General features: G+C 44.3%; 2 protein-coding genes across 9 annotated transcripts in view; both read left to right on the top strand.

Moving 5' to 3' along the window:
- Positions 1 to 5,654, top strand: part of ripor1 (RHO family interacting cell polarization regulator 1) — a 71,263-nt gene extending 65,609 nt beyond the window's left edge. For all 6 annotated transcript variants that reach the window (XM_048256815.1, XM_048256814.1, XM_048256813.1 and 3 more), the window contains 5 exons: positions 161 to 316; positions 1,239 to 1,435; positions 3,157 to 3,240; positions 3,656 to 3,746; positions 4,101 to 5,654. In XM_048256815.1, the coding sequence (XP_048112772.1) occupies positions 161 to 316; positions 1,239 to 1,435; positions 3,157 to 3,240; positions 3,656 to 3,746; positions 4,101 to 4,198 (626 nt within the window). In that variant the 3' untranslated portion in view covers positions 4,199 to 5,654. The remainder of the gene's footprint in view (positions 1 to 160; positions 317 to 1,238; positions 1,436 to 3,156; positions 3,241 to 3,655; positions 3,747 to 4,100) is intronic.
- A 656-nt stretch (positions 5,655 to 6,310) lies between these two features.
- Positions 6,311 to 14,996, top strand: ctcf (CCCTC-binding factor (zinc finger protein)). Of its 3 annotated transcripts, XM_048257359.1 has the most exons (13): positions 6,462 to 6,548; positions 8,035 to 8,151; positions 8,380 to 8,946; positions 9,186 to 9,528; positions 9,710 to 9,880; positions 10,014 to 10,147; positions 10,276 to 10,396; positions 10,647 to 10,796; positions 11,024 to 11,184; positions 11,335 to 11,517; positions 11,802 to 11,931; positions 12,223 to 12,435; positions 12,637 to 14,996. In XM_048257359.1, exons 2-13 carry the CDS (start codon positions 8,128 to 8,130, stop codon positions 12,882 to 12,884), a joined length of 2,445 nt encoding a protein of 814 aa, XP_048113316.1. In that variant the 5' UTR covers positions 6,462 to 6,548; positions 8,035 to 8,127; the 3' UTR covers positions 12,885 to 14,996. The 3 variants fall into 3 exon arrangements, with proteins under 3 accessions (XP_048113315.1, XP_048113314.1, XP_048113316.1); XM_048257358.1 differs by lacking the exon at positions 8,035 to 8,151 and having other exon boundaries at positions 6,311 to 6,548; positions 12,640 to 14,996; XM_048257357.1 differs by lacking the exon at positions 8,035 to 8,151 and having other exon boundaries at positions 6,311 to 6,548.
- Positions 14,997 to 17,148: the final 2,152 nt, after the last annotated feature.

Genomic DNA, 17,148 nt, shown 5'->3' with positions numbered 1-17,148 from the left:
GTCCACATTTCAGCCGCTTCTTGTCTGTCTGAAAAGTCTGTCACAATGGCCTCGCTGTATGAGTAACTTAGTCAGTTAGTAGGCTGTGTCAAACTGTGCTGCTCTGTTTTGTGCCGACTGGCGTAATGAAGTTGTCTTTGCTGGTGTGTTGGGGGGCCAGTGTTCCTGCGGCTGGTGGAGAGAATGCTGGAGCGGAGGCTGCCCAGACGAGGAGGAAGGACCAGAGAGATGATCACGCTCTTCCAATTCTGGAGCTACTTGGAGGCTGAGGGAGTCATCGATCTGGACACACACGTCACTGAGCTGGCCGAGGAGGGTGAGTGTGTGTGTGTGTGTATCTGTCTGTGTGTGAGTAAGCGAGTGAATGCTTGTATGTATGAAAAAGACAAATGGAAAGACTGCTAGGTTAAGGACAGTTCCTCATTGCCACAACTACCAATGGTCACTTCCTATAACTTAGGTCCATATAGGTGCCTATTACTGACAGCTCCTCATTGCCACAACCTCGTGAATTATTGACAGAATTCCATGTATAACAGAATAATGAGATGAGAGAAAGACTGCCACAGAGAGACAACAGAATGATGAGATTGTTTTAACTAATCAATGTGTGTTGTACTGAATCATGGCCTCCTGACCTCTTCAATTGGTATTGATATGAGAGGATTAGCGGTTGTGGAGGCGGGCCTTCTGCTCTTACTCATCTCACCGTTCATGACTGAGAGGGTGTGTGAATGTGTTGTATTCACAAACTAATGAGCTTTGATGGGTGTTTTTCCACCACCCTGATGGCAACATTAGCACCTCATCACCTAGTCTCGGTCTCAGCCGTCAGCTTCTCAAAATGTAACTCTACTCTCAACCGTTTTTAATCAAGTGAATCAGCCTATTCCTCCCAAGTCATTTCACTCATTGTTGTGGCTTTGTTTGTGTTTCTGTTGCATGTAAATGTAATGTACTATGTGTGTGGTAGTGGTTTGACCCCCAAAAAAAAAAAAAAATAACAACAAACATACACACACCCTCAGTTACAGTAATGAATTCAAACAATCAGTCAGCCCCAGGGTCACCTTATTCTTCTCAATATGTTTAATCCAATGAACCTACCCATTTCCCATGGCCAGACTTATTTCATTCATTCTTGTTTCTGTATCCTGTGTATGTATGGACATAGTTAGTGACCTTTGTCTGTATTTCTATGGTTAACTCTGTTTATGTGTTCATGTACACACTTGCAGTGTGGCTGGTCCAGTGTCTGCAGTGTGGGGACCAGGACACACTGGTGAAGGCGCTGAAGAGGCCCCCGGAGAGCAGCCTGAAGCGGGAGGGCCTGCGGGCCGTCAGCCTGCTGCTGAGAGACCCCCGCGGGAAGGTGTGCAGCGCCGCCAGCTCCCTGCTCCGCAGCCTGGCAGACCAGCCGCGCCACCGAGAGCGGGTAAACAAAATGCAACTGCACCGTCCTGACCCGTGCACATCAAAACTTAGACTAATCGTACCGGCCCCAGCTCAGAGAAAGGTCACACACACAGTGTCCCACATGGCACTCCATGTTAAAATATCATACCCCTTCACTGAATTACAGGTGCATCTCAGAAAATTAGAATCGTGGAAAAGTCTATTGCCCTTTCATTGATGAAAGGCTCAGGAAACCATTGCCGGTGTTTTGACTTATTTATCTGATTAGAGCTCTTATCAGGTAAACATTATAATTTACAGCCCATGGAAATCAAAAATCCAGCATCTCAAAATATTACAATACAGAATTTATAATACATTAATCATCAAGATTAGAATAATCAAGATTAAAACAAAAAAGGAATATTCTACTATATGTGTAATGAATGTTTTTGGGGCAGCCGTGGCCTACTGGTTAGCACTTCGGACTTGTAACCGTAGGGTTGCCGGTTCGAACCCCGACCAGTAGGCACGGCTGAGCAAGGCACTTAACCCCTCACTGCTCCCCGAGCGCCGCTGTTGTTGCAGGCAGCTCACTGCGCCGGGATTAGTGTGTGCTTCCCCTCACTGTGTGTTCACCTGTGTGCTGAGTGTGTTTCACTAATTCACGGATTGGGATAAATGCAGAGACCAAATTTCCCTCACGGGATCAAAAGAGTATATATACTTATACTATATAATCTAAATGATATTAAAGTTTCACTTTTTGAAATAGACTATGGAAAAAAAATATTAGATATTAGATGCACCTGTATGTGAGGCATTTTAAATTAACAACAGAATAAAATTGACATTGATTTGTGGAGTTGGCTTTGCACCGTTTTACAGCCTGTTATTAATTGTGAATGGAAGTTAAATATTTGACAATTTCATAATACTATCATGTTTTTATTATTCCTGGACTCAGTACAACTGAGCACAGTTGTCAAAACGGTAAATGCTAAGCTATTGTAGGTTTGTGAAATATTAATCCTAAGAATGTGCTGATACTGACTCAACAGTGTTTACAAAAGGTCTATTCAGAATGATACAATGTGTAACAGCTTACCAGAAGAGTTGTATCTGTGAAGAGCTGTTATCCTTAAGCTCCATTTATTTGGGCTATCTATTTCTTTAAGAGCATTCATAGTATCTCTTGCTCCAGTATTGAATTATGTCCAATTATGATGCATACATTTCTAGCAACTGCATATCAGCATTGTGCTAAAGTATACTACTTTGTGTGCAAGCCACAAAGTTACCAAACACATTGATTTAGTTGTGTATACATATGGCTAGACATTAGGAGGCCATTCCAGAAGTCACCACTTGATGATAATCTTTTAAACCAGGTGGCATTGCACATTTTGATAACACACTTGATAAAGTGAGTCATCACCAATGAGGGTTTTTAAAGTTGAGTTTACAATAGGAACCTGAATGGAAAAGAATAGCACATTCAGGCAAGTGTGGCAATGTTTTCATGATCTAACACAAACATAGCCATCTCTGGCATTCCTTCTATTGTTACAAAACAACGGTCACGACTGTGGTCTAGGGTGAAGAAAATTGGCACATCCATGCAACACTGCCCCTATCTGTGAACACAGGATCTACAAGCCATGCTCTTAAAGAAAACCTTTGATGACAGCTTATGTTTTTAAAAGTAATTTTACATGATGTCCCATGCTGACACTGACAAGTTTTCAATCTATTCATCAGGCACTGGTGAGCTGCCTGGAACTTCTAGAAGATGAGAGTTTGGAGACGCGAGTGTGTGGATGCAAAGCACTTGCATGCCTGAGGGTCAGTAGCCACACTGCACTTCTTCCCTATATCCAACATGCACATCCAACTAACATGGTTACTAACAATATCCAAAATGTATTATGTTATACTGTACATTATGTAAAATGTTCAGATGCACATTTTACAGAGTTACCCTGTGGTATCTGTACATAAAAGAGCTTGCTTATGCGTACACATCTATGATGCTAATGGACCAGAGATGTGGCCATAGAACTTTTGTCACATTTGAGATTGTTAAATCTTTCAACCTTCACCTTTAACAAAAGCCAGCTCTCCTCATCCTGAAGCGGTTAATAAAGATTTGTAGATCCACAACATACATTTCCTTTGTAGGAAGGTAGAGTGAACCAATAGCGGGGACTAGCAAGCTTCCCAAGTACCTGCATGTAAACAAATGTTCTCTCTCCGACAGGCCAAAGAGAGCATCGACCAGCTGGTCTACCTGTGTCGCACTGACAAGGAAGATGTGAGGGATGCCGCCAAGCAAGCCCTGCTGGTGCTGGGTGAGTGAAAGATGAGAGCTGTGCAGAAGAGGGAAAGAGGCGAGGAGATGAAATTGGAGGTAAAGGGGGACCTAAAGCAGCAGTGAGGATATGGGTCGAAGAAAAGTCATTTGAAGATGATGAACAGTGCTAGTTGCCTGTAATAAAAATCCAAAAGTGGTACATTGTTGCATAGTGCCTCTGAAAGTGAGTAGAACTGAATGGAGTGGAATAGAATGTTTATCTGATAATGGATAACAGAAGCATTTGGGGGAAGGGAAAGGAAAGCATGATCATAAGCTGTGAGGAACATATTTGATCAGTTTAATCTCTAAAGTAGCGCAGATGATGACATTTGACCTCTATCATTTGTAGGTGAGGAAGGCAAAATGGCCCACCGACATGTGGAGTCGTCGCAGGACGGAGTGGCCCGACTATTCGCCCCTGGCAGCATGGCCAGCACAGCGTTCTGATCCGGCAGGAAGCAGCCACGCCCTTAAATCTCCACAAACACACACACAACTGAACCATGTCAACTCAGCTGTGTCTGTCCAATGTTGCCAATTCAAAGAGACAGGTGATGACAGAAATCACTACACTGTAAATGTGTGGGTGAAAACAAGCTGACCCACAGCATGGACTTCACGCTGTAACTGTATCCTATTTTCTGACATGGGGTGGTAAGTGAGGCAGTCAAGATCAAGAGAGCACGGACACGGACATTAATTATTTACCCACCCACAAGCTGACGAGTAATCACAATTATAAATCTGTATATTATTCTGTAATAACATTTGTTACATGGGGGAAGGTGTGATAACGGCAAAGTGTGATGAAGGAGGGTGAAATGTTGCGGAAAGCAGAAGAGGATGGGAGTGTTTTGCTGCCTTAGTATTTGGCCCGATGGTGTTGCCTTTTTTCCAGAACATGGACACGTGATTTTAGAACAGCATCCAGACAAAAAGCTGAACTACCAGATGCAAGAGACGACAGTCTGGACGCCCGCTCGCAGATTGAGGGTGAAGCATATTGGGGGATAGGGTAGGAGTGTTAATGTTCACTTTGTCTTTTATTTGGGGAGGAGTGCACTTTCGAAATGGTTGACTTTTGAGGTGAGGACAAAATTACGACTGTGTGGAGTGCTTGGTGTGAGTGTTTGTTGAAGAATGTTAGTTGGTAAAGCAAGAGGGGTGGTGTGATTGGTATCACTCCTTGGGGGTGGGGGGACTGGAGGGATGGAAACTACACCCCAGACCCCCCCTCCCTCAAACACACCTTAATAAAAGACCATTAGGACCTGGAGGGGGGAGGGACCACTAAAGCATCACAGTGCCATCATTCTATATTGTCAAATATGTATGCTTTAGAAGAAGAATCTATATGAATCTATATAAATATATATATATATATATGAATATATTCAATTGGAAGAATATGTGTTTTCTAAATGTGTTGTAATTTTAGTTGAAATGTTTAAATACTCAGACTATATGCAGAACTATCAAGGGTGCCGAAGCCACAGTAACTTACAATACACTTGTTGATGACTCAAGCCACTGGCGTTTTACTGAAGATTATTTCTGCTGTAAAGGAGATGAAGCTTATGTTTTTTGTTTTGTTCTCAAATCAGAACTATTATTTTGTTGTAGAAATGTGTAAACTGTGGTGGACTTGGCCTTTTACAGAACAGGAACAGACAACCTCTTATGACCACATGATCTCTGGGTCGGCCCCTGCATGCACACCGAGAACCTCCAACTCGGGGCGTTCTCTGCCAAGATGACAGGACAGGGAGACGGGCTCTATGAGAGAGCCTGGAACTTTTTTATTTGCTATTTGATCCGCTACTTTTATTTCCCCCATTCTGTCAGACTTTCAAATGGGCGCTGAATAGCCTCTTTAATGAACAAGTGCCTCAAAGTAAGGGGGGGGGGGAAATGCTAAGACTTTATTTAAGAGTTAATGATTGCGGTGCAACATGACAAACTGCATCAAAGATTTCAGTATATTTTCCTTAAGACTCACAGATTGTGCAGCATTTAAGTGATTTGTTTTTTCTATAAAATGTATATTGTCTGACAAGAATCTTGCCTGACATCAAGTGTAAAGAAAACCATTAAAACACAATTTTAAAAAGATATTTGTCTAAGTCTGATTTTTTGCAAACAATAAATAAAAACCTATCTATAGGCCTAATAAATAATCAGTTAATATTTGTAAAACATTCTGAATCGTGGCTCCTATGAATAGCCTATAATACCTGACATATACAGCAGCCTCTATTTTTGAAATAAATAACGGCCTTCAACCAAAAGTGAAATCCAAATAGGCCTAGTAAATATTGCATACATTAAGTTTTTATTTTGTCTTCAATCATGATGCCTATATTGAGCCTAGTCCTTTTCATGATCTGCCCGCATAAATCTGTCTGATGCAATGACTTCAGCTTATTTGATGGGCAGATAGATACGAAGGCTGTTACACACTAAAACGCGGCCACTGGCCCAAAACAGATCTTCCCCATGGCTGTTCCTACTCCCAGCGTTGGGCCATAAAGGTGCAATTCAAAAGTAGCGCCCCAAACGGCCAATCCCCACAATGCTGTGTTTACAGCCCTCCCCTTCGCCACCGCCCCCCTGCGTGCCGCGCAAGCGCATCCACCGCTTGAGGCCGCCATTTTGTGCGGAGCCTACTCTGCAAAAGCGGGAGAGGATTAAAACCACCGGAGGAGAAGGACGCATTTTTACACCATCTCGGACAGAAGAAAGAACAAACCCTGGGCTTTCTATCGAATTCAACGAGAGAATAAACAAGGGAACGCAGGTAAAACAGCACTACTTTCTAGAAAATGGGGGAGTTTTGCAGGAGCTTTAATCGGCCTCTAGGTGTCACGATGGGGCTCCCAGTCCAGGCGGCTGGCGGGGGGTGTTTGTCTCCCTCTATCGTTATCGAAAATTTAGCAAAAAACATTTATAACCCAGAAGTTCAGGGTAATGTCCACGTATTTAGTGTTATTTAACCCATATCAGTTGGCATTTCGGCGAGATTCGATATTTATCCACTTCGATGTTTGCTTGAATGTTTAGGCCAGGCGTCCATTTTCTTTTTCTTCTCTTTGTTTCCTGTCTTTCCCAGTGATAGAAACCCGCCGTTTCTACATCTAACGTTAGCAGTCCAACGTAAAGCTAGTTAGCTAACTTGGCTACTTAGCTAGGTTGCTAACAACTTATCCACCCAGGCAAGACTTTTAAAAAATACAACAAATGCGAACAATTTTATCAAAGTGAAACTAAATTTAAAACATCCACATAAATTGAGCACTCGCGAATGGTTAGTACAATAGGCCAACGGCCAGGTTAGCTTAGCCTGTTAGCTACTTAGCTGCCTCGGTAATTTGTTCGCGCCCCTCCTAACTGAGCAAATTCGATTCAAATTAGTCCTTCCTGGGTTCAGCGCTAACGTTAGCTAACAAGTAACTGACTTTGACCCAGTTCAACCAAGAAGTTCATAATGCATCAAAACGCCCACTCTATGTATTTAAATTATCCATTAAACATTTTTACAACAGATATTGCAGTTGGTATGCCGTCAAGAGACAAGTTGGACAGAATTTCGCGTTGACCTAAAAATGCTGCTAACGTCAACCAGTTAGCATATTTTTCGTTAGCGCTAGCTTGTTGCGCAGCCCGAAATCAAACGAGGAAGATGCATAGCTAAATGACCTCGATGGCCATTTTCGTTAACTTGCTCAACACGCATTCCGCTCACTCACTTGCCCTGTCCGAAGCTAGCGATCTGTTTCCATTTGACCGGATAAAATTGCCGCAAACGATGAGCTCGGTGCAGATCACCGTGCCAGTGACCGCTCTTATTGAAAGACTACCTTAAGCAACAAACGAGGGAAAGGATAAAAACGGCGGAGAGCTCCCTCTACAACCCGGCTGGTAGTGGTACAAAAACACGATTAACCATCCACAAGAATCCACATGTCACTTAGAACGAAGTCAGCATATAGACTTGGGGTTTATACTATAATATGATTACATCTATACTTGATGGATTTATGGGAGTTTGGCATTTTTGCCGCAACGCCCAGAAACTCGGAAGTCAAAAATAGGGAGTTTTAGTTCAATATTACAAGTCGAAATGCAACGCGAGAAAGTAATAAAGTCCTATTATTTTTTTCCAGGGCTGATTGCGATGAACGTTTTTACATAACATTAGCTGATCATGGCGTTATATGCTTTGATGTTAAATCAAAGTGATGACGTTCAGAAGTGAAGGCCTAACATTTTTGTATTTCTTTCAGGTTGAGCTGTAGGTAGCAAAAAAGGAGAGGTGAGGCAGGTAGCTCATGCAGCGGAACCAGACTTGGAAAGAGAAGCAGGTGTAGACAGCAAAGATGAAGTACACATTTTTGGTGAAGGTAAAATGTATGTAAGGGAAAAGTAACGATGAAGAAGCACATCCTGTTCCTGTACAACTCGGCATAATGTCTTTGATTGATGGGTGGCAGTGGGTAGTCAGTGTGGCATTTACACTAGCAGGTTGGTTGTAAATACACCAGCTCTCTTTTAGAACAGGGTCACTACTTGTAGTTAGTTGGTCAGGAAACCAGTCGAATCAGAAACTCACTCGTCACCTGCACCCACAGGTATTACCCATGGAAGGGGGACCGACCGATGCGGTAGTGGAGGAGGCCGGTGACGCCTTTAAGGCCAAAGAGTGCAAAACCTACGTGCGGCGGCGCGAGGATGAAGACGTGGGTGCAGAGCTGCTGCAGGCGGCCGGCCTGGAGGCCGTGGATCAGTCCCAGGTGGAGGGCCACGAGCAGGCTGGCGCAGAGGCCCAGCTGGTGGAGGGGGTGGTGAACGTCAACAGTAGCGTGGAGATGATGGTCATGGACGGCCTGGACCCTACACTGCTCCAGATGAAGACCGAAGTGATGGACCCGGCAGCGGTCGGGGTGGTTGGCGCACCCCATGAGGCCACAGTGACCACGGTGGACGACACACAGATCATTACGCTGCAGGTGGTCAACATGGAGGAGCAACAGCTAGGCCTCGGGGAGCTGCAGCTGGTGCAAGTGCCCGTCTCAGCTGTGCCCGTCACCACGGCCACTGTGGAGGAGCTGCAGGGCACCCTGGTGGATGCCACCGCCATGCCCAAAGATGGAGAGCCTGTCATCTGCCACACCTTACCACTGCCTGAGGGATTCCAGGTTTGTGAATGCTGATGCACCTGTTCACCTTAGCCTATTCTAATGAGTGGCTGCCAAGAATAAATACATTGGTGTGTCACTGTTTCCCATAGGTATCATCACTGTCAACAGTTACAACACTGGCTATGTACTTAAGTTAGAACATGGTCAATTTTTAGCGAAAATTGAACAACTTTAATTGTTGGTCTTGTATCCTGTTTACATTTTAATTAAATTTATACTTTATGGTGTGTCTCTAGGTGGTGAAAGTCGGTGCTAATGGAGAGGTGGAGACCGTGGAGCAGGACGAGCTCCAACCACAGGAGGAACCTCAAGCCCAGGAGGAGGGCGTGGAGATGATCACTGAACCACAGAACGAGGACCCCACCTGGGCCAAAGACCCTGACTACCAGCCCCCAGCCAAGAAGACCAAGAAGAGCAAGAAGAGCAAGCTGCGCTACAACACGGAGGGGGAGAAGGACATGGACGTGTCTGTGTACGACTTTGAGGAGGAGCAGCAGGAGGGCCTGCTCTCTGAGGTCAATGCCGAGAAGGTGGTGGGCAACATGAAGCCACCAAAACCCACCAAAATCAAAAAGAAGGGTAAGTTTTAGAGGCATACTGTTTTAGGACGTGCTAAAGTAGAATGTGTAGCATAGATTGGGGAAGGCACTGAGTAACTGAAATACTTCAGTTACTCAATACCCCCTTGACCGTAGTCAAACATGATGATGGGTCATTTTCTTATGAAAAGACTCCTGCCTAACCCAAATCTGACATGTAGGTGTGAAGAAAACATTCCAGTGCGAGCTGTGCAGCTACACCTGCCCCCGCCGCTCCAACCTGGACCGCCACATGAAGAGCCACACGGACGAGAGGCCCCACAAATGTCACCTGTGCGGCCGCGCCTTCAGGACAGTCACTCTGCTGAGAAACCACCTGAACACGCACACAGGTACGCTACGCATGCAGCCGTCATGACCTAAGATGAAAATGAAGATGTATACATTTTTATTATTTTTTTTCTTTCTTTTTTTTATTTTCAAGTCCGGTTGAGTTTGATGGCTCTTTGTGTTTTTCTTGAACAGGCACCAGACCACACAAGTGCACTGACTGTGACATGGCGTTTGTAACTAGTGGAGAGCTGGTTAGGCACCGACGTTACAAGCACACCCACGAGAAGCCCTTCAAGTGCTCTATGTGTGATTACGCCAGTGTGGAGGTGAGTTGTCATTCCTGTTGCATGCATGCATTCATTCTTTCTTTCTTTCTTTCTTTCTTTCATGTATTCCTCTGTGATCTATTGTGTGATCTGATCTTGTCCCTGACGATTTGTTGGTGGTCCCACAGGTGAGTAAGCTGAAGCGCCACATCCGCTCCCACACCGGAGAGCGCCCCTTCCAGTGCAGCTTGTGCAGCTACGCCAGCAGAGACACATACAAGCTGAAGAGACACATGAGGACACACTCAGGTGAGCCCGTCAGCAGCACCAACTCTCGCTCTTCAACGTCGCTCTCTTTCTCTCTCGCTCACTCCAACTGTCTATCCTCTAACTTATAACTCTAAGTCTTTACTGTGAGACGGTCAGTAACAGTACCTCTCTCTGTCTTCACCATATCTCTCTGTATATCTGTCTTTCTGATGTTTTGTGTATCTCTTATCTCCTGTAATTAATTATTTCCTGTGAGTGGTATCTGACTGTCCTCTCCTCATCTGAACAGGGGAGAAACCCTATGAGTGTTACATCTGCCACGCTCGCTTCACCCAGAGTGGCACTATGAAGATGCACATCTTGCAGAAACACACTGAGAACGTGGCCAAGTTCCACTGCCCACACTGCGACACAGTCATTGCCCGCAAGAGTGACTTGGGTAAGACTTCACCATTCTTGTGCTTTTACTAGAATGCATAGTCATAGTTTATACTTCTGCTCATATTTTAATACACTTTTAGTGTAAATGCAGTAGTTTGTGTGCTGTAGCTGTTGGCTCAATCCACTCATTAATTACTGGTCAATGAAGGATTCCCTCTTGTTAGCCCTTTGGTCAATTACTTTGAGCACATTTCTCTCAGCTAACACACCTTTCCACCCCCTCAGGTGTTCATTTGCGTAAACAGCACTCGTACATCGAGCAGGGCCGGAAATGTCGCTACTGTGAGGCCGTCTTTCACGAGCGCTACGCCCTCATCCAGCACCAGAAGTCCCACAAGAACGAGAAGCGCTTCAAGTGCGACCAGTGCGATTACGCATGCCGACAGGTCAGATTTGCCCCCCCCTCCCTCCACACTCAAATTCATACTGGATAGGAAGACACAAATACAGTATTGGTATTGATCTCACATTTGATATAGAAACCTACTCGTACTCTACTTGACATGTGAATTTAACTTGCGTTCTTTTGTGATCAGGAGCGTCACATGGTGATGCATAAGCGCACCCACACCGGTGAGAAGCCGTACGCCTGCAGCCACTGTGAGAAGACCTTCAGGCAGAAACAGCTGCTGGACATGCACTTCCGCCGCTACCACGACCCCAACTTTGTGCCCACCTCCTTTGTGTGCACCAAGTGTGGCAAGACTTTCACCCGCAGGGTAAGAATAGGACTCTCCTCCACTGACCAGCGTCATGGGTGGATTGATTGATTGATTACTTTGCCATTGGGTGGGAGCGCTGGAAGTAATGAGTTCTTCTGTGAAATGTTTTTAGACACCCGTGTGTCAGAAGCCCATATAAGCAATCGCTTGATGTGTAAGAAGTTTGTTTAATAGGCAGGTATTACCCTGTTAGTATGACTGTGTATCTACTTCAGTCTTCTGGTAAGTGATCTATAGCTGAGTAAGCGCAACGAGTCGTCATGTTGCCTGTCTCGTTCCAGAACACCATGGCCCGGCATGCAGAGAACTGCAATGGTCAGGACACCACCGATGGCGAAAACGGGGCTCCTCCTAGGAGAGGCCGTGGCAGGAAGAGGAAGATGCGCAGCAGGAAGGACGATGATGACAGTGGTGAGCGCTCTCTCTCTCCATTTCCACTGCATGACCTGAATTACACATGAATGTTTTTACCCCATTCACTAGTTTCCTCAGTTTTACCAACAAGCCAATGTTCTGCTTAAGATTATTGCCTTTGTTTGCATGTACCTCTTAGCTACGCATGGTGTCAAATGGCTTGCTGAAGCACATTTTTTCCCTTAAGATATGCACCATGTGAACTTCTCCTGTAGCCACAACTGAAAGAAGGGCTTTTATGGGCTCTGTAGTCTTTACTAAGTCCTCATGTGACTGTGTGTCCCTCAGACGAGCATGGCGAACCCGATCTGGACGAAGACGACGACGACGATGATGATGAGGTGGAAGAGGAGGCTCTGGATGATATGGAGATGGAGGTGGAGCAGGCCCCACCCACCGTGCCCATCCCAGCACCCGCCTCCCCACCCGTCAAGAGGAAACGCGGCAGGCCCCCCAAGAACGCTCCCAAGCCCTCCCCCACCCCCACCAAAGCACCCGCAGGTAAATCACACCTACATGAGGGCATAGTTGTGTTCGTAAACAAATTGTTTCAAACCGTTTCAACTGTTGTTGGCCCAATGCGACTCTTTTTAGTTATGTTTTTTAAGGTTGTTTTTAACCATTAAATGAAGTTCCCACTTTGCCGTTTGATTGATGGGACTTCCAGTGGTCTTATTGAAAACTCTGGGGTTTGTCTTCCAGCAGCAGCAGCCATCATCCAGGTGGAGGATGAGAGCACGGGGGCCATAGAGAACATCATCGTGAAGAAGGAGCCCGAAGGAGGAGAGGCGGCGGCCGTGGCGGCAGCAGCTGCTGCGGCGGTGGATGCCCCCGCAGCCGAGGTGCAGGCCGAAGAGGGCGCCGTGGAAACGGTGCAGCTGTCGGTTTCGGAAGCAGCGCCCAACGGGGACCTGACCCCAGAGATGATTCTGAGCATGATGGACCGGTGATGTGTGGTGGCAGGGACACGCGTGGTGGCGCAATATGGCGCAGCACACACACACACATGCAGTGTGCACACACACAAACAAACACAAATACACTTGTTCTAACACACAGAGAAATAAACACACTGACGCCTCTCCCCCTATTCCTGCTTCTCTGTCGCCTTGCCTCATCCCCTCCCCGCCCCAGAACTCCTCAGTCCCACCCTGCACGGCTGTCGGACTTCATGTACCACTTCTACCACTTTGACCTTCACTGTTCTGTTTCATTTTCCTTTTGTTTTTGCAGCCTAAGCTGTGCACAAACTTGTTTTTTTTTTTTTTTTTTTTTTTCTCTCCATATTTACTGTTGAGTTTCCAGCAGCTGTCCTGGACTTGTGTGTTTCAGCACCTCTGCATGAAACAACCTTCCCTTCCTCCAACCCAGTTTCATTCATTCAGTTTCCATTGGATCTATTAGCTTTTCTTCTGTGTGCCATTTTGTGCATGGGGAACGATGTATGCAGAGAGTAGGTTTGTAGGTGTATGTGTGTGTGTGTGTGTGTGCGCGCGCCTGTGAGTATGTGTTTTTGAGGGGTCAAGAGACAGCACACCCATCCAGACTAGTGTGTCCCACGCGATTAGGATTTATTTTTGTCTTTGACTAACAAAACCCTTGCTGTGACATTGCCTTGACATCGATGAGTTGGTCACGGCTAGGATAAGACCTTTCCTGTGACTGCTGTAAATGATGGGCCTGTAACCCTACCCTTTCACTGATCACCACCTTTTTAACAATGTAACAACTTTTATCCACTGCATACATAAAGCTTCAGTGTTTCTGTTTGTTTTCCCCCCCCACCACTCATGTAAGTTGAATATGGGCTTTGCTGAGGTGGCTAGGCAACCATCAGACAACCATGCCAGGAACAGTGGCATCCATTCATCCATCCATTTAAGTTTTTAAAAGACCTGCAGTTTGATGCGTTGTACAAAAATAGAAGAGGGTAATGTTGGCTAGTTTGCTTGTAAATATTTTTATTTTCTGTTTTATTATGAGCGTTTTAATCTTTTTTTCTAGTGATTCGGTGACCTTGAATGCTGGCAGCGGGTGGGACAGTGGCGTTTTAACAGTGGCGTTTAGACTATTGGAGAACGTACCGAGAACGTTGAAACTCTTCCACGGTTTCTATAATAACTAATGAAAAAAATAATAAAAAAAGAAGAAAAACAGAATGCTTTAGATGAATCATGTAGGCAAGCGTGGCTCTTTCTTTCTGTCCTTTGTAGCTTGAAAACTCGTCACATGTACTTAACTCTGCATTCTCAGAAAGCATCAGGCCTTGCGCGACCCAACCTCGCCACCCTTTTATTGTCCACCTTTTATGTGTCTAGAGAGAATCAACACGATCGCCGCTTTGCGAGAAGCAGTCTGCGGTGTTGGTTTGTCTGCGTTTTCTTTTTTTTTAACTCCTCCTCAAGGACGAAAAGGGACACGGTTGAGCAGAGTCACTTGCATCTCAAGAAAACATCCTGTGTTTTAATTGTACGGACGGACGGTCTTGTAGAACCAGCTCCAGGTCTTAAATGTAAATTAAATTCTGTTCATGTTTGTGACGGAAGGATTTTTTTTTTTTTCTAAGAGATTGAATGGGAAGTTGTGAGCAGATGTCTCCTAACCCTGCGCTAGATCGTGATCTGTTTCTTGTCAGGACTACGTTTGTTATGGGTAAAGTTGCTTTGAGAAGGAGACATTGTGGACAACCATGGGATGTTTGAATGAAAGGAGTGCTTTTGGGGGAAGAATGACTAAAGTTTTGTCGCTCTTTTTGGTAACATAAAAAAAGATTGGAAACTATGTCCTCTATCCGAACATTTCTGCTGAATTCAAAATGAAGTTTCCTCCTACATGTAATTGCATTTAAACTGCTTTTCTTTTTTTTTCTTTGTTTTGTTAAGCTCTTAAAATTATAGGTTGATGCATTTTGTACTTAGCTGTACTGTGTGAATTTTACAACGGTCAGAAAAACCAACAATATAAAGACATTTATTAGGATTGGGAGGGTCTGAGGGCCGAGAAGAATGGTGGTGTGGAGAATGTATTGCTGTACAGCTAATAAAAAAGAAACTATTGGCCTAGTCTGGTGTGCTGCTCTGTTTTCTTTAACACAGTGATGCTACAAGAGTCTTGAAAACATTTGCAATGAAGTTTTCTTATTAGTGAAGAAAAGTGAGAGCTGTGAGGAACCATTCCCTTAATGATTCACTTCTTGTTTACACAAACTTTTGAGCTCAACCTCCACACATGATTTTACATCGTCATTATACAAGGCTCGAGTTGACCACTATTTGTTCTGCTTCACAACTCCACTCAATACTTCACAATATGGGGAAAAACTGCTTCCCATTGGCATGTTTAATGTGTGCACACATGGATGTAAGGCAGTTTCTTTTCTGAATGGTGAGTTCCCTCTTGTCAGTTGCCTTTGATACATCAGTTGGTTGATGCATAGGTTGCATTCCCCCCCTGCAGCACACTGGTGTCCCAAGTCCAGCTGTGTTGAAATGTCTACTACTAATACAAGCTGTATCCAAATTACTTGATGTACCTTACTTATTTGTGGATTGAGACATTTGACACTTTATTTTAAGGTTTTTTGAAAATCATGTTGCAAAGTTCTTTTTGGGCCTTTTAGTTTGCATAGAGATTGTTGCAGTGTTTCACCACCAGATGGAGGTCAACTCTAAAAGAGCTGAACTGTCTAATCTCATTATTCAGACCAACCTGTCACACCCTTGAGTTCTGTTGGTGGTTTGTTCCATTATCTTGGCATGTTACGAACTTGTTTCTTTCGTGGTGTCTCAAGGCGTTGGGATGTTATATAGATCTAGATATAGCCTACATGCATGTATGTTCTATAGTTAGGCATTTATGGAAGCACATATATAATGCAAATGCTTTATAATGCATGCCATTTGACATACCCATTTTAATATCCCTGTGTTTGCATATCCTTACATGCAAATGATACACCATACATTGACTTATTTATGGCGGCCCACCACACAATGATTTTCCAGGTTGTACTACATTGTGCTTAAATCTGGTTATAACCACGCTGTGCTAATTTGTTAAAAACTTGCATTCAAGTTAATTCTGCAAACTTACCACCACAAATAGAATTTAATTCTGTGGGAAACACTGATACATGAATAATGAATGGGTTTTGCATACATGTCATTTTGGAAGTATAGGCTATACTGTAGCCTATACACATGAGTCGATTTAATATATTTATCGATAACATTTGTTAACGAAACGTTTGTGTGGTTATATACCATACATAAAAGGGAAAATTGAGACAATCTTTTAGCAGAGAATGATTGAGTAAAATGAAATGTGTGGTTACTAGAAATACAGTTGAAAAGGATGTGCATACCACCCTAAGAGATTGTATCTTCTCAGAAGCTTCTCTGTCACGACTGTCATTACCAGGTATTCTGTTAAAAGTACTATCTAATGACTTTCCCACATGCTGACGTGCCCACATTTCTTACTACTGTCATAAATTCCACTCAATTGATTGCAGCATCACATATCAAGTGGTGGCCTTATCAGAAGTGTGGTTTTACAATTTACATTTACAATTTTCAATCTTTGCCTAACGATACTTTTCGTAGACACATTTTTCTCTCTCACTGCCAAATATGATTCAAAAGGTATTTAGGTTAGCAAGTGACCACATTGTATTTGCTCAGTATGCAAGAGCATAATATATACTGTGAGAACTAAACCTGGGGAAGCTGCTTTTGACTGCTGTGACGCTCAGCTCATCAAAGGTCCTTCAACTGCCAGTTTCAAATCTCGACTCAAACCCAACTGTTCTCAGATCCTTTTTATTAACTGTTTGGATGCACTTCTTGATTTAAAATAATGCCACTTTTTGCAAGAGCAGGATGCAGTAAGAAACAATGAAATGTTTTTTTTCCTCCTTATCACAACCTCAGGTGAACCCCTCTGACCAAATATCCTATCACCATTTCCAAAATCTGGTCCTTGCGAGCCCCTTACAGTAGGTGTTATTATGACGGACACCTCTGTTCCAAGTTTTGCCAGGTGAAACAGCTACGGTGGCTTTTCACAGAGGAAGCTGACGCGGTCGTCTTCACAGAAGCCTGTGTGCGGGGGTGTCTCTTGAATCACTGGCTCTTACGTGTAAGCTAAAGGTGAGGCCTATACTGTGTCACTTCCTGTGTCAGGCCCTCTTGCAAACTGTGGTTTCCCTCTGAG

The sequence above is a fragment of the Alosa alosa genome, chromosome 11 (assembly GCF_017589495.1).
Source record: "Alosa alosa isolate M-15738 ecotype Scorff River chromosome 11, AALO_Geno_1.1, whole genome shotgun sequence".
NCBI lineage: Eukaryota > Metazoa > Chordata > Actinopteri > Clupeiformes > Clupeidae > Alosa > Alosa alosa.
Note: the sequence above shows the minus strand (reverse complement) of the source record. Positions and strands in the feature narration are given on the sequence as shown.

Coding starts and splice junctions, on each gene's coding strand:
- ctcf (XM_048257357.1), top strand. CDS start 6,324: ATGCTGTGTTTACAGCCCTCCCCTTCGCCACCGCCCCCCTGCGTGCCG. Junction 6,549..8,379: donor GAATAAACAAGGGAACGCAG/GTAAAACAGCAC, acceptor CTGCACCCACAG/GTATTACCCATGGAAGGGGG. Junction 10,397..10,646: donor ACACATGAGGACACACTCAG/GTGAGCCCGTCA, acceptor TCATCTGAACAG/GGGAGAAACCCTATGAGTGT.